At 36.2% G+C, this 22,195-nt stretch overlaps 1 protein-coding gene across 3 annotated transcripts in view; it reads left to right on the top strand.

The window, feature by feature from the left end:
• nlgn3b (neuroligin 3b) overlaps positions 1-22,195 on the top strand; it is a 67,333-nt gene that overhangs the window by 24,224 nt on the left and 20,914 nt on the right. For 2 of the 3 annotated variants that reach the window (XM_087252567.1, XM_087252568.1), the window contains 3 exons: positions 9,524-10,204; positions 16,374-16,427; positions 17,103-17,258. In XM_087252567.1, the coding sequence (XP_087108693.1) occupies positions 9,736-10,204; positions 16,374-16,427; positions 17,103-17,258 (679 nt within the window). In that variant the 5' untranslated portion in view covers positions 9,524-9,735. Of the gene's footprint in view, positions 1-9,523; positions 10,205-16,373; positions 16,428-17,102; positions 17,259-22,195 lie in introns of those variants that run through there. The other variant, NM_001166334.1, reaches the window with a different exon arrangement.

Genomic DNA, 22,195 nt, shown 5'->3' with positions numbered 1-22,195 from the left:
CAGAAAACAATAAACAGAATTATTCCAAGCACAACATTGTGTTAGATTTTAGCAAATACAAATGTAACCTTGTTGATTATCACTTATGTGACTATGATCAGACCTGCCGCACTCAACTGAACAAAACATGGACAAATAAAACTCTATCACAGAGAAACAGTCATCCGCGGGGGTCCTTCTCTCATCTAAACAGGACATTAATGCATCTTTGTTTCTTATGTGTTTATCATTGTAGGTGTCCCCAAAGGTGTGTGTGTGTATCACCAGAGTCCTCAAAGTGTAGCTAAAGCAGTGTGTGTGTATCACCAGTGTCCCCAAAGGTGTGTGTGTGTATTACCCGAGTCCTCAAAGTGTAGCTAAAGCAGTGTGTGTGTATCACCAGTGTCCCCAAAGGTGTGTGTGTGTATTACCCGAGTCCTCAAAGTGTAGCTAAAGCAGTGTGTGTGTGTATCACCAGTGTCCCCAAAGGTGTGTGTGTGTGTATCACCAGAGTCCTCAAAGTGTAGCTAAAGCAGTGTGTGTGTATCACCAAGGTCCCCAAAGGTGTATGTGTGTATTACCCGAGTCCTCAAAGTGTAGCTAAAGCAGTGTGTGTGTATCACCAAGGTCCCCAAATGTATGTGTGTATCACCAGAGTCCTCAAAGTGTAGCTAAAGCAGTGTGTGTGTATCACCAAGGTCCCCAAAGGTGTATGTGTATCAACAGAGTCCCCAAAGGTATGTGTGTATCACCAGAGTCCTCAAAGTGTAGCTAAAGCAGTGTGTGTGTATCACCAAGGTCCCCAAAGGTGTATGTGTATCAACAGAGTCCCCAAAGGTATGTGTGTATCACCAGAGTCCTCAAAGTGTAGCTAAAGCAGTGTGTGTGTATCACCAAGGTCCCCAAATGTATGTGTGTATCACCAGAGTCCTCAAAGTGTAGCTAAAGCAGTGTGTGTATCACCAAGGTCCCCAAAGGTGTATGTGTATCAACAGAGTCCCCAAAGGTATGTGTGTATCACCAGAGTCCTCAAAGTGTAGCTAAAGCAGTGTGTGTGTATCACCAAGGTCCCCAAAGGTGTGTGTGTATCAACTGAGTCCCCAAAGGTATGTGTGTATCAACTGAGTCCCCAAAGTGTAGCTAAAGCAGTGTGTGTGTGTGTATCAACAGAGTCCTCAAATGTGTGTATTTCCACTGTAGTCTAAACTAAATTAATTATAGACACTCCTATTTCAACTAATCATTTGTATAAAGACTTTCCCAGTAATTGTTTTCACTGAGAAACGTGTCTTATGGCGCATGTAAGTAGTTAGTGTATATGAATTTGAACTTCACAACCCTTGTTTTATACAGTATGGGTTTTAGTGTGAATGGATTTGAGATGTACTATATTAACCATCATATGACTTATCAGTAGAGTTTCATCACTTCTCATATCATTGGATAATAATGTGTCTATTGAGCTTCATAAACTCACTGTAAGGTCATCCATTTACTTCTCCCTTACTGTTTTTTAAAATTAGTTTGTATGTATTATTCTGCTAACATGCTGTCTGTCACATACTATTTATGAGAGAAATATGTCATATCATGAACAATACTTGACACCAAATGACCTTCTGACACCAGATTGAGTTATTTGTGAAGGAAAAAATGTAATTGTCTATTTTCAGTGATCTTATTTACTTTATCATATGTCTCTCTGCACTAACAATATTATAATTATTAATAATATTATATTAGAAATATTCAGATAACTGAGTCCTTAAAGTATACTTTAACCCGAGTTTGTGTATAACTGCGGTCCTCAAAGTGTGACTATACCGGAGTTTGTGTACATGTCCCCAAAGGTGAGTTATAAAATACTGTCCTCATTTTGAAGGTAATTTGTCAGGTCTTTATAGAAGTATTTTTTTGCAAATATCAACTGATATTCATAATAAGCACATTTTTAGTAGTGCAGTCATGTCTTTCTTTTGTCTCTAGACCCTTCAGAAAGGGTAGTCCCCAAAGGTAGGGTGTTGAGTCATGTGTCCTCATTGGTTTGTTAGGTGGGTATGTGTGTGTATGTGTGTGTGTGTGTGTGTGTGTGTGTGTGTGTTTGAGTGCTTTTTTAGTTGATATCTGCTTTTATTTGCTGTCGCTGAAATTAAAGATCAGAATTATTTGAGTCTTAATATGATCATTTACTGTTGTTAATATTATATCTCAGGCTGTAAATTGTTGCAGTTTTTCTCTCTCTCTCTCTCTCCAGTATGTGTGTGCGTTTCCGTCAAAGCCTTAGGAAGGCTTACAGATTTGGTATTTGCATGTTCTGTGAACAGTGCCTCCAGGGCAGTGAGTTTGGGAAAAGGGGATTATTGAGGCCAGTGTCACCAAGTTTATCTTTAAAAATGTTACTGCTTAAGTATCAACAAAAAGCATAACAAAAAACGTATTCACTGATAAAAAACATTGTGCTTTTGAAAGGTTCTTTGTGACACATTGTAGCTGGTTAATAAAATTAACGCTATGGCCATGTTTCGCTTATCACAGATGGTACATCTTTCAGCTTACTTCAGAATTGCTGATCCATGAAATATTGCTCATAAAATGCTCCATGTATTTTCGTACATGGCTCGTCAGTTCACACCACACTGGTCAAGGCAACATGTCTTTGACCAGAAAATTACATTTTCAAGTCAAAGGGCGAATCACAGACAAGCTAGCCATCCTGGATAAGGAAAATGTGCTTCTGTTCTGCCTTAAAGAAACAGCTCACCCAAAAAAAGAAAAAATACTGTCAGTTTATTCACCTTCAGGCCATTTCTACAGTAAACCATTAAAGAATATTTTTAGAGAGCGCTGTGGTGATTCATATAACACAAGTTCTTCATAGCCATCACTGTGAAGGTTGAAAAATGCGAACAGCAAATGCAAAATTAATTCCAATGGCTCCTGACAATACAATGAAGACTGATATAGCAAGATGATTGTTTCGTGCAAGAAACTGAAGATTATTTCAAAAATCATTACCTTCATAAGACCTCAATGTATCATCAGAAGCCACAGGTATTAATCTGATGCATGTTTTGCTTTAAATTGTTTTGTTTTTAGTTTTTGACTCTAAATGCACCAATAGTCACTGACTAAATATCCTCTTTAATATACTGAAGAAGAAAAATATCTGCCATTTTAACATGCAGATCTCCAAAAACAAGTAGATTCATCTATGCATATTTTAATAGCTATTCTAATAACACTTGCTCAATTTTATCATCATTTTCAGTTATCTTTATGTGCACTGTATTTAAGCTTCAATGTGCACTATTTTTTTTCTTACTGTCTGATAAACTTTATTTTATACAACTTTTATATTATTTATTTTATTTTACTTGGAGGAAAAATGTTGGATTACGCAATAGACATTATACAAGTCAGAGGCTTCATGCAGACAGTTAATAATTGGTTTGTTATATCATCCTGTCTTATAGCATTCACCTTATTATGCAAAGCTTTATTTCTGTGATTGTTTTAGGACTTCTGATTCATTTGCCTATGGTGCAGTAAATGGTCAAAACAAACCATTTGTGGCTCTATAAACACTTTCTCTGTGTTTGACAATACATACAAACATGAATTATTTTTTTAACAACAGTTTGCAACAAAAAGAGCTGTTTTTAAGGCTAAAAATAAAGTCTCGATATAGTTACTGTAGATTTTAATAACTGTGCCCGCTCTTACAAGAAAGAATATATATATATATATATATCAGTCGTAAAATAAACAAATCTGATTAAAAAAATAAATAAATAAATAAATTTGCTTTTGCAAAGAGATTCACCAATGTATAGTTCAAGACAAAATTATTATTAGCCCTCCTGGGAAATGTAGATTCTTTTTCAAATATTTCCCAAGTAAATTTCAGAAGGGCATGATCCACACTCTTTAAATAATTACTTTATATCTTATACTCATCACAACTGAATTTATTCCCAAGTAACATTTAATAGACCAAGAACAATCTTCACAGTTTTCCATATATATATATTTATTTTGGCTGAAATACATTTTTTATTTAAAATAAAACTGCTAACCTCAATATTGTTAGACAAAATAAAAGTATTATTATTTTTTCCTTCAATTTTGTCAGTTGGTAAAGTTTGTTCCTCACTTAGTCGCCACTGGCTTGCTTGGTTTAGGACTTGTGGAGCTGCGCATCATTGGATTTGCTCTACAGTGTTTGGACTTTCAGCAGTGAAACTTGACTGACACGGTTTAAAATTTTTAGAACTTCTATGTTTAGCTGCTTTGACACAATCTACATTGTAAAAGCGCATAGAAATAAAGATGAATTGAATTGAATCATTATAAATGAGTTACTAAAGTCTATGTGAAGTAAAGGTATGATGACGTACTTACAACAGAATCTAAATATTGAATAGGGGGCGGGGCTTTCTGGAATTCCAAATGTGGAAACAAATGGACAGGCGTTGATAGAAGATTACCAAACCAGCCTTTTTTTACAGCTTACTAACTTGCACAGATTATTATTCACCTAGAGCGGGGTGCCCAAACTCGGTCCTGGAGAGCTGGTGTCCTGCAAAGTTTACTTCCAACCCCAATTAGACACACCTGAACAAGCTAATCAAGCTCTTCCTAAAGCTGCGTTCAAAATTGCATACTTCCATACTATAAAGTACGCTAAAAACAGTATACGAGCAGAGTAGTACGGTTAAAGTCAGAATTATCAGCCCCCTGTGAATTTTTTTTTCTATATTTCCTGAATGATGTCCAACAGAGCAAGGACATTTTCACAAAATGTCTGATAATATTTTTTCTTCTGGAGAAAGTCTTATTTGTTTTATTTCAACTAGAGTACAAGCAGTTTAAATTTTTTAAAACCATTTTAAGGTAAAAATTTTTTAGCTCCTTTAGGCTATATATTTTTTCAATAGTCTACAGAACAAACCATCGTTATACAATAACTTGCCTAATTACCCTAACCTGCCTAGATAACCTAAGTAACCTAGTTAAGCCTTTAAATGTCACTTTAAGCTGTATAGAAGTGTCTTGAAAAATATCTAGTCAAATATTATTTACTGTCATCATGACAAAGATAAAATAAATCAGTTATTGGAGTTGAGTTATTATGTTTAGAAATATGTAAAAAAAAAACTTCTCTCCGTTAAACAGAATTGGGCGAAAAAATAAACGGGGTTGGGGGACTAATAATTCAAGGAGGCTAATAATTCTGCATTTGAAATTTGAAAATCAGTATGTGAGAAGAACCCGGATGACCTACTACTTCCGGTAAGATTCTGAAGTGTGCATCCCATGCATTTTGCACATGATACCCCACAACAGAATTCATGAAAGGGAGTGAAGTGACTCAACTCGTATGGGTAGGTCACGTGATCATGACTAAATGGAGGATGTAGTACGTCCGAGTTCCATTCATACTACTCACATTCATACTATATAGAATATACTTTTCTAATGGCCAAGTGGTATGTTTGAATTCAAATGCAGTACCTACTGGGTAGTAGGCGGTTTTGAACGCATCCTAAGTATACCAGAAACTTCCAGTCAGATGTGTTAAAGGAAGTTGGAGCTAACTATCCAGGACACCGGCCCTCCAGGACTGAGTTTAATCCCCCTTGACCTAGAATAACCATGTGTGCTAGCAAAATAAACATTTTTTTTATATCACTTCTCACTAAATTATTCTGCACTTCTCTCCTGTCTGCCTGAATTGCTGGAATGTTCTACAAAAAAAATATCATGGTTTTCTTTTCTTTTAAAAAGCACTATAGAAATAAAGATGAATTGAACTGAAAAGTACATACAGTATGTTTAAAATGTGGCAGCACGGTGGCTCAGTGGTTAGCACTGTCGCCTCACAGCAAGAAGGTTGCTGGTTCAAGTCACGGCTGGGGACTTGTGTGTCTGCATGTTCTCACCTTGTTTACGTGGGTTTCTTCAGGGTGCTCCGGTTTCCCCCACAAGTCCAAAGACATGCGCTATAGGTGAATTGATTAAGCTAAATTGTCCATAGTGTATGAGTGTATGTGTGTGTGTGAATGAGTGTGTATGGGTGTTTCCCAATACTGAGTTGCGGCAGGAAAAGCATCCGCTGTATAAAACATATGCTGGAATAGTTGGTGGTTCATTCCACTGTGGCGACCTCTGTAATAGAGACTAAGCTGAAGTGAAATGAATAGATGAATGTTTAAAATGTGTTGAAATATGCTTCTCTCACTATGGAAATATTTAAAAATACACACAATTTCAGCGTTTTGTCTTCAAATAAAATTTTGTGCATTTCTTTGTCAAAAAAAATCAGTTTTTTTTTAAATCAGCTTTTTCAAAATGTACCGATAACCAGTTGTTGTTAGATGCATCTGTTTTACTCAAGCAGAATCCCCTTCAGAGACTCAAGAGCTCTAGGTGTGCTCTTCGGTCAGCTTTTTGTAAAGGAAGGATGTACAGTAGATGTAGATGTTGTGGTCGCTCCTCATCACTGCAGTGCAGGTTAATGAATGCTGTGGGTTTCAGCCCATCGGCTCTACATGCTGCCATCCCACAGCGTCATGCACGCACATTGATTTCAGATAAAGCAGCTGCTCTGCGTGTTTGTGGCTGAAGCGTTGCGTATCGATCCACGCACACAACATGCATCCTGAACACAAGCACTGCACTATGAGATGTAAGCTCCTCCCCTCAGTGGACATGAGATGCACCTGCTGACCGCCTCTGATTCCTCAAGAGCTGTGTGAGGGTCCAGGGTTAAACAGATTAAACGCCTCTCAGTGCATATGTGAATGAGAGATGAACCGCAGGCTGTGTGGATGTTTGTCATTGAGCTGCTCTGCTTGCTTTCTCTCTTTCGCACGTGAACCATTTGCTAGGACTACCCTAAAGGTGCAATAGGGGATTGTCTTCAGAAACTGTTTTTGTTATGCTGGTTGAAAGTCTCTTCATATGCTAAAAACAATCATCAAATAAAGTGGTCCAAGTGGATTTATTTGTTTTTTAATATTCTGTGGAAGGTAAACTAAGATTAAAAAAACCTTTGTCCAATTAAATCGTTTGTTCCAAATGTTATGACAGGCTTCTTGATGTGAGGCAATTGTGCCACCCACTGCACCACCGTGCCACCCCATAATAATAATAATAATACATTTTATTTATAGTGCGCTTTTGTCAGATACAAAGCGCTACAAGGCAAAAAACAGTGAGAAAACAGAACATTAAATACAGTAAAAAAACACCACAATAAGACAAAAAAAACAAAATGATAAAACAATAAAACAAAAACAGCAAAAATCTAAATTAACAGCAATGATAAAAAGGTGAGTCTTGAGAAGTTTTCTAAAACAGTCCAGAGAAGCGGCATTCCTGATGCTGATGGTTAGACCATTCCATAGCTTGGGCGCACTGTACGAAAAAGCTCTACCACCCATAGTCTTTAGTTAATGTAATGATAAATGTAATGACATACGCTCTTGATCCATTTTCACGTTTTGGCTTAGTCATGACATCTGTCAAAGATTTAGTTTAATTGTTGAAGGGCATTTTTGACCCCCTTATCTTGGATCTGTAAGGAATTTTTGCTCACTTTAGTCATTTCTACTGTAAGTCTCTTTGGATAAAAGCGTCTGCCCAAATGAATCTAAATCTAAATGTACTGTACTTTGCATAAGTTCTTGTTTATTTCTGAACCCAATACACTGTCATTCAAAAGACTGGTTTGAGTAAATGTAGCTGGAATAAGTCAAAACATACATTCAAATGTAAAAGTTTCATTGTAAAATGATATTTTTCTACAACTATACTATATTTTTCTGCTATATTTTTTATTCATATTTAAAAGTAAGGGCACACGGTGTCTCAGTGGTTAGAACTGTTGCCTCACAGCAAGAAGATTGCTGGTTCGAGTCTTGGCTGGGTCAGTTGGCGTTTCTATGTAGAGTTTGCATGTTCTCCCCTTGTTCCTGTGGGTTTCCTCTGGGTGCTCCGGGTACCCACACAGCCCAAAAAACATACGTTATAAGTGAATTGGATGATCTAAATTGGCCGTAGCGTATGAGTGTGTGTGTGAATGCCATCTGGTGCACAAAACATATGCTGGAATAGTTGACGGTTCATTCCACTGTGGCTACCGCTTATAAATAAGGGACTAAGTTGAAGGAAAATGAGTGAATTTAAATGTAATTTATTTAGGAATCCAAGCTGAATCTTCATTAGATTATTTGATGGATGCTAATTCAAAAGAAAAGCATTCATCTCTTGCAAAACACAGTGCTTAATGCATGTTTACTTCATAACATGTCTTTTGGAATACTTCACAGGGTTAATCTATTTCAGTCATTTTTAGACGTCTTACATTTAACAATATCAAGCCAATAAGCATCTGCAAAAAATTTAGCTTTATTTATCTTTTTTTTTCTTTTCTCAATGTAGTTCTATGCCAAAACTACAGTGGCCAAGAGAACTTAATGTGCTGCAAATTAAGAAAGCACATGCAATTACAAAAAACACCAGCAAATAAAGAAACAATCTTCGTCAATTTGACAGCACACATGTTGCATTTTGGTCACAACATAAACAACCGAAGAAACATGCTGCAAATTGGTTACAACATTTGCAAATGTCCACGTAAAACAACGGAAACATTTCTTCAGTTGTTTGTGTTGTGACCATTTTGCAACACGTGCGCTGTCAAATTGACGAAGATCGTTCTTTATTTGCTGGTGATTTTTGTAATTGCATGTGCTTTCTTTAATTGTAGCACGTCAAGCTCTCTCGGCCACCGTACAAAACTGCATGTCAAGTTATTTCCTCTCAAGCAACGCTTTTGATTTATAATGGTTTTGTTTACAGCGTTTTGCATTTGAAAGTTAATTTACACTTTGAAATACATCTTTCTTTCAAATAAATGCCACCAGGTTTGATATTTAGTTATCTACTTGCTATGACATTCATGCATTTTAAGTTTGACATTAAAGGGATAGTTCACAAAAGAGAACATTTATTCTTCGTTTTCTCACCCTCAGCTTCCAAACCTTTTCTGTTAAACATTAAAGAAGATATTTTGAGAAATGTGCAAAACCAATAGCTATCAACATTTATAATAGGAGAAAAAATATTAGAAGCACTGAAAAAAATGATTCAAAGATGATTCCTTGGATTTACTAAATGTTTTGGTTGTAAACTATTTATTTGGGGTGAACTTAAACAAACAAACTTAGTTGAACATTCCTATATTGGTTTGGTCAAATTCAACACATATAAATTGTTTGCAACAATTTTGCAGACATCATTCTTTTTTTGAGCCTATAAAGGTAAACAATTTTTTTTACTATTTTCAGTACATCTTCTTTTGTGTTCAACAGAAGAAATAAACAGCCAGTAAAAGATGACAGAATTTAAATTTTTGTGAACTATACCTTTAAGTTTAACTGCAAAATATGGCTAACTGTATTTTCTGAGTGATTGTCAATGTTTTTGTATATGACCAGTATGGTGAAAGCTTCTAACCTTCAGTTTTTATGTGTTTCAGGTTTGTGCTAAATGGCTCTGTGTGCTGGAAAAACCAATATGGATCCCTTAATTGTGCATACCTGGCTGCGGCGATGCCCACTGGATCTTCCTGAGTGTGTGGCATATGCTTGTTTTTGAGTGCTACATTGTCATTGTGTCAAAGCCGAGAGTGTCATTGAGCTACAGACAGAGCTTTACCAGTGTGTGTGTTTGTGTGCGCCGTAAAGAGGGATGATGATCTACACACAGTCAGCAGCTCACCTGGCGCTCACCCGCCTGCCCTGCCGGCCTCTGAACTCCGCTCTCCGCTGGCTGCTCGTGTGGTTGATGTGGTCAGTCTCTGTGGCATCAACGCTGACCTACCAGCCAACAGTAAACACAGCTCTTGGCAGACTGAGGGGGATGCGGGTCGCTGTTGCCACGGAGGGTCTGGGACCTGTGGATCAATATCTGGGTGTGCCTTACGCCGCTCCGCCTGTGGGAGAGAAGCGATTTATGCCACCCGATGCTCCGTCTGCCTGGTCTGGTGTGAGGAACGCCACGCGCTTTCCTCCTGTTTGCCCACAGACCGTTCGCAACGCAGTGCCAGACATAATGATGCCCGTTTGGGCCACCTATAATATGGACACGGTCGCCACATACCTGCAGGAGCAGAGCGAGGACTGTCTGTACATGAATATATACGTGCCAACACAAAGTGGTGAGTACACTTGTTAAATGTGTACATGAGCTTGTTTATGTAATACATAGAACATCAGGGGGTTTGATTATGGAATTCTTCAAATGTTTAACTTACGGTTAATGTCGTAATTCTGATTCTTAGTATTTAAAATCTGTATTTAATGGTGCCATAGATTAAATTTTGCCAATGATTCTAGACTTTGATTGAGTATCTTAAATTGTTCTCTGTCATACAAACATACAGTATGTGGCTTAGGTAAGTTCAAAAATTCTCCAGACACCATTTTATATGCTCATTTAAAACTACAGTAATTACCTCTGGAATGAAAAGCTCACTTTTGACCATATTTGGAATGGTTGATGAATGTTAATGTCTTCTCTGCTTGGATGTGTCAGTGCCCGCTCTCACATATACACACACATTGGGCCACCTATCATACACCCAGCGCAATAATGTGCAAGATGTGTTTTGTGTGATTTGCTGCCATTTTGAGACCAGCGCAACCCTATTTTTTACATTTTGAGCCACGTTGTTTAAATAGAAAATCCATTTGCGCTACTTTGTGGACTCATGGGTGTGCTGGTCTATAAAGGAGGTATGTTATAAAGTGTGTGTTATTAAGCTATAAGTAAAAGCTGGTCTAAAGTCCAGCGCAGAGAACGTAAGTTATGTGCCTATGTGGGTCCAAACGCTTAATACACACAGGATATACAGCAATACACTAATATATTTACAAATGAAAAAAGCATTAAAATGTTACAAAAATGATTATTTATTACATGGATACAAAAACACACCAGGAGGCTTTTTTCAGTTTATTCATGACGATTTGCATTTTATTTCTAATAATGTTATTAATAATATGAGTAATATTTATTATATGATTATTTATATTTGTTTTAATAAAAACTAGTTTAGATTTGTCTTAGATTTGATTTGTTTGATCTGTCGGGTTTTGGAGAGGTATCCATCACCACATGGGGCATAAGAATAGGACGTGTGTTTAGATGTAACTCATTTTTTTGACCACACTTCATTATTATAGTTTATTTATTAGTTTGCTGGAAATAAGAACTGAATTTAGAAATAGTTTTGAAACAATTCTTTGTGCTTAACAAACAAAATTAAATATGTAGGCTAATGGACCTCTTCAGTGGAGTGCGTACAACGTTTTCTTTTCCACGAAAGTAAAGAAGTAAAGTAAAGAGGCCAAATGGAGGAGGCTCATACTTTATCCTCACGTAGATGGTCTGTTAAACTGTTTTCTCTATAGTGAAGCATTCAGTTATTTGTCCATTCAGTTTTTTCACTTACAAAGTCCACCATGTAAATACTTAATGTGCTACAGCACGATGCAACTGAGTCTCTTAAAGGGAGTGTGAGATGAGTCTCTGATTGTTTTATTGCATGTTACGCTCAAAACACATCCATAACTCATTAAGAGAATAAGCACAACCCTGTTAGACCATGTGCCAGGGCACAGAGTATATTTTCCATTCTTAAAATAGCAAAAGTGGATTCAGACATGCCCTCAATGCTTTTGCGCCATGCGCGTTGACTTTTCTCCTACACTGAAAAATATGTTAGATGCAGAACTGTTGCAAACAATTTATTTGTGTTGAATTTAAACAAACAAATTAAGTTTATTAATGTTCAACTAAATTTGTTTGTTTAAATTCAACACAAATAAATTGTTTACAACCACTTAACGTAAATAATTTAGTAAATCCAAGGAATCATCTCTGAATAATTTTTTTCAGTGTACATAAGATCGTCCTTAAATGCACATGTGTAAAATTAAACTTAATTAAACAAAATATTTTACAAATTGAGTAAATTCCTTGTGAAATGACAATCGTTTCATCTAAAGTGGTGGAAATGTTAATTTTAGCTTGCAGGAATGAATGAGTGAGCTATTTTTATGCTTCCAGAAAAAAAAACTAGTTGTGCTCTGGATGAAATTTATGACAAATTATAATTATACTCAACAAAAGGAACTGACAGACAGGTATTTAAAGTTGCGATTTAAAGATTTAATGTTGATGAAAACAAGCAGGAATTAATGCCAACCTAAAGCTTATTGGCATCCTTTCGCTCAAGAAAAATCACAACAGGAGCTGAGTGATATGACATGATGCATAAACGTCACTTAAAAACTTATACTCAGCTGCTTAGTTGTTTGTAAATGTGTCTGTTGCCAATTTACAAACATACACACAAGCGGCCACTTCTTATATTGCGTCTTTTGCAAGTTTGCAGGTTCATTTTTCCATTGAAGGCATGTGGCATTTTCCAGGCACACCTATTTGAAACATGTCAACATTTCAGTACAGTATACTGCAAGCACATCATGAGTCATGTGACTTGAACTAACCTCAGCTTCACATACACTTTTCAGTAAAAACGGTAGACTAATTACCTCATACAAATGCAGCGCACCCAACCCCTGCAGTGCTTTATTAATATGAGATGTATCAGAGCTGCAGCAATGGTTTCAGTTTGTCATCCTCTGAGAGAACAGTGGATGCTTGCATAGCAATGACAAATCCCATTGTATCACAAAGGACCTTTAAAATTGGTGAATGAAGTATCTCACGGTTTCCACACCTTTTTAGACACGATGTGAATGGCCTCTATATGTATAATCCGCATCTACTGTGTTTTGTATTCTGACAAGTTGTAAATCTTTCATAGATTTCATCTTTTTTTTTTTTTTTTTTGGTATCCATGCTTCTTCCATTTTCAAAAAAAAAAGTTCCACATAGATTTGATGTTTATTTAGAAAAGCTTAAAAATGTAATTTCTTTTTAATATCAATAGAACATGTTGTGGCCAATAAAACATAGCCTGGGGCATGCAATGTAGCAGTCTGTGTTTTGTTCCAATTGGCCTGTTTTACACTCACAGGATTTACATGACATTTGCATGGTGTTTGAGGCTCATGGTGTGTCCATATTTCCATGTGCTGAAGATTTATTATTCAGTTTTGCCAAGGTATATCCATGGCACCTTTAATATGCATTTATAGAGTTAATTTATCTGTACAGGTAAAAACAGAATCACTCATTCATGCTCTTGTTCTTTATTTTAGTTCTTTTAACGCAGGCTATATACAATCTCCTTCTTTTTATAAACTAGGAAATATTGTCATTGTTGATGTATAAAGTATTCATCTGTTAAAGTTCAATGATTTAATTAAGATGTTTTATTTCACAAACCCTAATTATATACAGTGTGTGCATAATTATGCAAATCGATATTCTGATCATGTTTTTTTTCCCCAAGTACATTTTACCACTTTAAAACCACATCAGTTTTAATGACTACAATAAATTGTGTATGTAATCATTATTAAGTGATATATAATTAATCAATTAGGGCTTGAAGTTAAAAAAAGAAAAAGACCGTATTATCTAATGCATTGTGTCTCTGTGATGTGTGATGTATTGAGCAATTATTTGTCAGTAACTATTTAAAAATGACAGTGCTGTTCAAAGCATTTGTGAAAAACAGCCGATTCCAATGTTATCACTCGATTGAAAGGCATTATCAGTGGTTATCAACTGATATGGGCCAGTAGGGGCCTACTGGTAGGCTAAGAGAATTATTTATGTCATTTATTATATATCCCATTAATTGTATCTTATTTAGGGATGCACTGATATGGATTTTTTGGTCGATATTGATAACCGATAACTCTTGAGATTTGGAGGCCGATTGCTGATATGCTATAGCCCAGGGGCGCCTGCAGGATTTTATTCAAAGACACACACATATCCAGCACCACCCCATCCCATCATCCCTTATTCCTAATATTGTTAAAAACACCTTCAATGGTATAGCTGTTCCATGCCAGGAGGCTGAGCAGCTGGATCAGAATTGTCCAATGAATGAGATACAGGCTGAGCCTAGAGTTCCCCCGACTCAGGTGCTGATGAGACTGCGGTCTTCACCCCGTGCAGGGAAGCAATATTTGTCACATTAGTTTTAGGCCTTTTGACAAATGCCTCCATTAAATTTAGCTGTTTTAAACAGAGTTTACTCATTTTGAACCTTGCTTTAAACAATAGCTATCTGAATTGTATTTTTTAGTGTGTGGAAAAACCGCCAGCAAAACAAAAGCCAATAAATTTCTTTTCCCATCTCCCACCATGTAAGTACATACACACTTTAAAACACACAAGCGCACACCTTTATTGATTTTTATTTTTTCTTGCTTTGTCAATAAATCGTAGTGTATACTGTTTAATTATCAATCTAAATTATGTAAAAAATAAATAAATAAATCAGCGCCATTAATTAGCACCCTATCATGGTAGGTATGCACAATGCATACAGCCGTATGGCTGCAGGCGCCACTGCTATAGCCGATAAATATAATTATTCAAAAATGTTATACTTTTCTACAGTGAAAAGCTGATTCTATTTTAAAAACTTCATAAAAGTTTGAACTGATCTTAGAGAATAGTCTACTCAAAGCAAAAATCTATAATTTAAAAAAAAATGGAAGGTGATTATATGGATATATATTTATGATTTCACACAAGTCAGCATGCTTAAAATAAATTATTTCCTTTTCGCATAGCAAATTAAGATGTAACTTGACTTTTGTATAAAATATAGTTAAATAACAAAATGGCACTTAATTAATAAATTATTTTAATTAACATATTTTAAGTAAAATGACATTGAAAGAACTAACAACAGCTCAAATTAATAAAGCATGTTACAGTAATGAACATGTTCAAATACTGTACGTAATGTCCGAAAAGGCATTACGAGAGGCATTTTAACAGTTCAGAGCCACAGTACAAGAGAAAAGTTAAATACAGAGAGTATGATTTACTTTAGAAAGTGCAGCATAAAGTCATCCAATTTAACCTTTTAGATTCTTTTGAACACACTGGAGTGCTGCTTATCAATCAGACAACGATTTTGTGTTCGTTCTTGCTGTAAATTGTGGGACAAATGATTGATGTAAGGTTTATGATAAACCGCTGTGAGTTTGAAAGTTTAACTGCAGGCACTGTGCGATGCACACGAAGAACATAAATGATAAAAACAAATAATCATATTAGATTGGGATAAACAACCCGACGAGTTGTTTATCAGCTTGAAGATATCAGCCTAATTTTGACATCAAACCAATAACGAAAACATTAAAAATAGCATTTATCGGCCGATAACTATATGGCCACTGATATATCGTGCATTCCTAATTTATTAACGTCTACCACTACCACAACCCTTAACCTAACCGTCACAGTAATGTAAAAACAGATCTGGATCTGGAGACTTCTTGATTAATATCGCTGATTAACCATGTGGATGGATGATAACAGTCTTCTGAGACTATAAGTAGGTGCAGAAGGCCCCTACTGGCCCATATCTATAAGCTGATAACGTCCATTTAATCGAGCGATAACATTCAAAATCAGTTTCATTCTTTTCAATGTAAATCCCTTATTTTTTATTTAGGCTGTATTTACCTGTTCAAACATATTATTACAATTTAAATAATATATGTTTTCTTAAGGAAAGCTTATTTAATCATTTGGTGCTCAAGAAACACCAAACCTTTTTACCATGGAGAGCCATGAAATAGAGTTATTTTTAAGGAAGTCGCTTGGCTGTAGTTAACCACTGCAGATCAGAACTAGCTTCAAGCTACAATTTCAAAGCTTCTCCTATACCACAACACACACGAAGCACCTAGACATATTCTTTGTTGTAAAACAAAAAAAATAAAGATAAATATTTCACTGGAGCGTTAGCCTACAAAAACACTTCAGTCCTCAGCACTTCCTCTCAGTTCCTGTCTTTCTCAGCATTTCTAAGCTACATCTGAGGCTCCTCTGATGTCCAGCTCGGAGCCTGCGGCCAGAATCAGCTCTGCACTTTTCATCCACTCTTTATCTACAACTGAAGCAGCATCTGTGTCCACTCAAGTCTACATTGAGAGCTCTGTTTTGCCCTCGTTCCAAGCAAATATCACATTTCTCCTGGTAAAAACGTTGAAAGCTTCATTATTTCCAGGTTCAGAGTGGGAAAGTGAACGCTTATTGGTATCGCACAGTAATTCAGCAAAGAGTGGACTGAGCTTTTACACACAAACACACCCACGTGCCACTCTGTGGTCTAGTTTCCATCTCCTCTTCTAATTTATCATCTCTCTTCTTCTCTCTAGGTACAAAGAGAACAGGCGACATGTCAGCTGACACCGAGCGCACAGAGGATGATGGTATGTCCCGTTTTCATCATTCTTTCAGCTCGATTCATTTTTAATGTTTTTTCTATCCATTTTTTATCCCGTCGTGGTTAATGCAAGAGAGAATAATCTGGATGATATTTACACAATGTTGCATCATTTCGAGGATGGTTTTATGAGCTGGTCCAGTGTGTTTGGGGTGGCTCTGTAGATACCAGTATTGGTTTTGATGAAAGAGCCACGCTGTCGACCAATACTACAGTACATATGCATACATTTCCCTCTCTATCTTTAATCTGCAGTCCACATTTTGCCACTTTCTCCTTCTAAAGTTTGAGCGCCTGTTCAAGCTTATAATTATCCGCACACTCATCTGATGAGGCGATGCTATTCGTTTATTTGTGAACGTTGCACTCGAAGACAACACTTCACCACGCAATGACTATAATCATTGTAATAAATGAATCTCAAAGAAATTGGGTAATTTAAAGGAAGTCTCGGAGGCAGATCTTGGCTGGTTATGTTGGTATTTTTAGTCACTAGCGTTGAGAACGTCGAGGAGTTAAATCGATTATTTAAAGCTGAGATCTGCCAGTGGTGCAGAAGATCTCTTTGGTGATTTTGAGCAGCTGTGAAAAACACTCCAGAATGCTGAGAAGCTCACATATTTCTCTCTTTCCTTCTCTCTCTGTGTGTGTGTTAATGCAGGGCTTAGGGATTCTCGAGACGACCCTCGTCCTGTGATGTTATTTATTCATGGTGGCTCGTACATGGAGGGTACAGGGAACATTATGGATGGTAGTGTGCTGGCCAGCTACGGCAATGTCATCGTCATAACCCTCAACTACAGGGTGGGAATATTAGGTATGTACAATAAATTGGAGTCAATTTTACTGGTGTAAAATGCAGTCATTTTGAATTCTCACAATCAGGAGATATGCATATAGATATGCATTTTTGTATACAAATTATTGCTGTTATTAAAACATAATATTAGATTTATATATATTTTTAAAACACATTGTTGTTGTTGTTTTGTCATTTTAACAATGACAAATAACATTAAACAATTGTCACTCACTCTTAGAACCAATAATGAATTCTGTTTTGTTAACAATCTGATTCTTTTCGATTAACTTGAATCAGTTGAATCCCAAATCTCACTTAACAAATGATTTGTGAACTGGACTGATCTAATTGCATCTGTTTTTGAGTCAAGATCTGATTCAAGTGATCTGATCAGAGCAGTTTAACTAGAGTGTACTACAGTACGTTTAACTAATGTGAACACTGTCTTCTGAACTCATGTCCGCACCCACGAATTGTACCCAAGTCCGCCTGAATGAGGTGGTCTGGGGTATGGTTTGTGCAACTCTGGTACAGTTCACTTCTGATGTGAATGCAATCTTACCAAACTGTGGAAGTGAACAGCCAACAGCACAACGTGTGTATGTCTGTGTATCACCTACCTTGGCGACAAGCGGGACTGACCCAGTGCAAACAGTGATAATGTCTGCTCATCTCCACCAAAATCAGCTTCTGCAGTCATCACGTGATGTTCTGAACATTTTTCTGTAACACTTTATTTTGATGGTTCATTTGAGTTTTAGTAAACTCTCTGCTTAATATCTGTTGATACTGTTTCTATTTAACTGACTCTAAAAAAACTTGGCAACTACATGTCAACCCCAAGCCTAACCCCAACCTAACAGAACTTATAGTCTAATGAGAATTAGTTGGCATGTAGATGCAATGTAAATTAAATTTAACTAACAGACCATCAAAATAAAGTGTGACCCCTTTTTCCTATTTTTTTGCGACAGATAGACGCAAGTGGCTTTCTGTATTTTGATGTTAGTAACAAAAGCAAAAGATTCAATAAAAGCAGAACGACCATGAAATGTGGACGTCTCCATTTTGTTGCTTTGCTTTTGCCGCCTTCACCTAGCCACTGCTGTACACAAAACAGCAGCTTGATAATGCAAGCGTATCCAGGGTTCAGAAAGTAAAAAGGTGGTGTGAACACAAACCAGCCGAGAAGGTGGCAAAGGGAGATGATCAAATCTGGGTTCGGTCCAGGCAATTGAACCAATTGTGAAAGCACCCTAAATGATATTTCAGTCAAAGCCAAGAAAGTCTTTAGTTTACGATGCAATGCTTCTAATTATCCTATCATAGTAAATCTCCAGTTAACAACTCACTGATTCAGATTATTCTGTCACAGCAAGTCTCTGCTTAACAACTCAATGACTTGGTGATTCAGTCTAAGTGAGTCTCCTGTTAATGATTCATTGATTCAAATGATCCATTCATAACAAGTTTCCAGTTACAACTCACTGATTGTAATAATTGGGTCAGAACGAATCTCCATTTTACAACTCGGTTAATCAAATGATATGCTCAGATTGAGTTACATTTTAATAATTTACTAGTTCAAATGATAGGGTCAAAAGGAATCTTCAATTAATAATTCACAGATTCAAATGATCCAGTCAGAGTACATCTCCAGTTAACGACTCGCTAATTCATGTGTTATGGTTAGATTAAGTGTCCAGTAAAAGATTCACTGATTCAAAGGATCTGGTCAGGATGAATCTCCAGTTATTTACATGAGCCAGTCAGAGCAAGTCACCAGTTAAAGATTTACTGATTCAAATGATCCTGTTAGAGTGAATCTCCAGTAAACGACTTACTGACTCAAATGATCCAGTCTGAGTCTCTTGTTAATTATTCATTCATTCATTCATTCATTCATTCATTCATTTAAATGATCCATTGAGAGCAAGTCTCCAGTTATAACTTACTGATTTTAATGATCCAGTCAGAGACAATCTCCAATTTTCAAATCAGGTATTCAAATTATCTGCTCAGGTTAACTAATTCAATTGATAAGGTCAAACGGAGTCTTCAATTAATGATTCACATATTCAAACAATCTTTTCAGAGTGAGTCTCCAATTATTCATATGATCCAGTTAAAGCATGTCTTAAGTTAAAGATTCATTAATTCAAATTATTCTGTCAGAGCAGGACTGTTGTTAGTGTAATGAATCGCTGGTTCAAATTACCCAGTGAGAGCAATTCTCCAATTAAAGATTCACTGATTCAAATGAATCAGTCAGAGTCTCCAGGTGATTGTTCCTCTCTTAATGTTCCCAGCTACAGTACTAGTATGAAAACTACTGTTAACTTTGTTGTATTATATGTTTATTTGTCAACACACATTTATACAACTTTTTACTGGTTATATTGGATATTTTGTTGTTTCCTTGTGATTACATGCTTGAATTTATAATTAATTACACTGTAAAAAAAATGCTGGGTTCCAAACAATCACTTCAAGTTTATCGTACACAAAAAAAATTAAGAAGTGCCAAAAAAAACTTGAATTGTGTTGTTCCAGCTCATTTTAAATAAGTGGTTTGAACAAGCAGTAAAAGTAGTAGTTCTAAAATATTTTCTTGCATAATTAAAAACATTCATCAATCAGTCATTTTTACTGAAAGGACCAAGCACTTTTGTACTTTCACTCAATTGAAATTAAAGAAGTATTTTACTGGCATAGTATTTCATTAGTGTATCGGAACCATCTCTCAAGTACTTGATTCATGTGCTTCGCCCCTCACAGATGAATATTGAGAAGGACAGTGTTTTTCCTGTTTTGTAGAAAAGATCAATGTGTCAAAGGAAGTATACTGTCACTCCAAATGAAACTTGTTGGCCATTATATAAGGACCCGAGTCTTTAGAAGACCTCGATAATGTTTTATAAATGCTTTGGGGAGCAGATCTGTCCATTACAGCCTCATTCAGAGAGAGTGCTGTTAGTGCGCTTCTTTTAAAAGAGCTCTGATTCTGTTTAATCTCTGCAACTAAAGCATCAAAACAACGTGGAAATCCTACTCAAATGTTATTAGACAGAAAATCACCTGTGATTAAAGGAGGAGATTGAATGAAGAAAGCCCCCTCTTTCGGAATGAAGATGCTCTGAAGAATGAAATGGCGCTGCTGAACCGTATAAAACAACAATCATGTCTGAAAGCCAACAGGCATCATCACCTCACATTCTCCTTCTCTGACGTTCTGTCAGTTGCAGTTAAACCCCTGAATGAAAGAAATGTGCTATATGTAAGTACTCAAACACAATAACAGCTCAAAAACTGTCTTTCAGTGACTGATTTTTGCAGTTAGACAGCGTGAATAGTTAGATAAGATCTCAGCAATACTCATTTGTACCTGTTGAGCTTAGATGTCCCAAATATTGTTTGGGCTTCAAACAAATCTTTAAAAAAAAAAGCTGCAATGTTGTGCTACAATGCTAACATGGTGAAAATCCAGAAGTCAAGTTTTAGCTAGTTAGTTTGGTATGACTATAGTCTACTTAATGAGCTTCCCCCAAGCAAAAATAAATCTGTAATTGAATGAAAGAAACATCTAATGCAGGGTTTCTCAACCACGTTCCTGGAGGACTACCAGCTCTGCACATTTTCCATAGCTATTTCTCAATTCCAGATCACAGAGAATGAACTTGTGTTCTTGTTAAGACCGGTCTTGCCACCTCGGAAGAACAAACTCGGGAGACCGCGATAACACTGAATACATCGTCTAAGAAATTAGATGCTGCGTTCTTCTTGATGGTCACATGACCTTCACGCATTTTCTATCAGAAAATGGTATTAACATTACAGCATTGATACAAAGATTTATTGTTTGTGTTCCCCTTTTCAATATATAACATGCACAAAAACCTTACAAATAAACTTTGCACAATAGAAATTAAACTGATTTTAACACTAATTTCTGCAAATAAACGCCCTTAATGTGTTTATGACTCTATTAAGATTTACATGGTAATCTTTACATTCACCGTCTCATTTTGGGAAACTCCTGAGATAAATAAGTTCTATCTCTCAACTTTAATATCAAATCTAAATAAAATGCTGCACTTCCCACCTCAAGTTTGCATCGGTGCATCCTAGATACCAAGAACACATTCGAGAACTTTCACGAATCCCCCGTACTTGCGGTCTTGGAACTGAGGACACAAGGACACATGATCCCCGAAGAACGCATATTGAGAAACAGCCCATGTCTCCTAAAGCAAACACACCTGATTCAGTTTATGAGCTCATTAGCAGAGACTGAAAGACCTGTAATGGGTGTGACAGACTTAAGACACATCCAAAACATTCCGGCTGTTTCTCAATTCCAAGAACGCCGTGTGTTTATGCCTTTATTAAGATTTTTATGGGAATGTTTACTTTCATCGTTTCATTTAAGGAAACTCCTGAGGCAAATAAGTTACATCTTTGAACTTTATAAATAAATCTGTATAAAATGCACTTCTCACCTCCTTATTCAGCCGCAATGACTTTTGCGACTTCAAGGAAAGTGGTTGAGAAACCTTGATGTAATGAATAGCATTCTTTAGGTAAAAATTATGGTGCCAGGAATAAACTATAATTTGTTTTTACAGTGACGCCATTGCATAGACCAAACTTATTTGTTCCAAAAATAACCTTTTAATGAAATGTATATCAAATAACCTTTTTTCTCAGAATCTAAAGATTTTTTTCGACTCAAAATAACCTTTTTAACACCCATGGAAGCTTTTAATTCTACAAATGTTTGAAAGAGCGAAATTATGCCATAACCATTTCAGATTCCACAAGGAGTCTTTAGTTTTTTAAAGAACCATTTTTCTTACTGTATAGAACGAATATATATAAAAGCTCCAAAAGTATCAAATTTATTCATTTGTAAAAATCTCACAGCTTATAACATTTTGAGCACACTGGCTCTT

This window comes from Danio rerio, chromosome 5, assembly GCF_052040795.2.
Source record: "Danio rerio strain M-AB ecotype USA chromosome 5, GRCz13ab, whole genome shotgun sequence".
Classification (NCBI taxonomy): Eukaryota; Metazoa; Chordata; class Actinopteri; order Cypriniformes; family Danionidae; genus Danio; species Danio rerio.
Note: the sequence above shows the minus strand (reverse complement) of the source record. Positions and strands in the feature narration are given on the sequence as shown.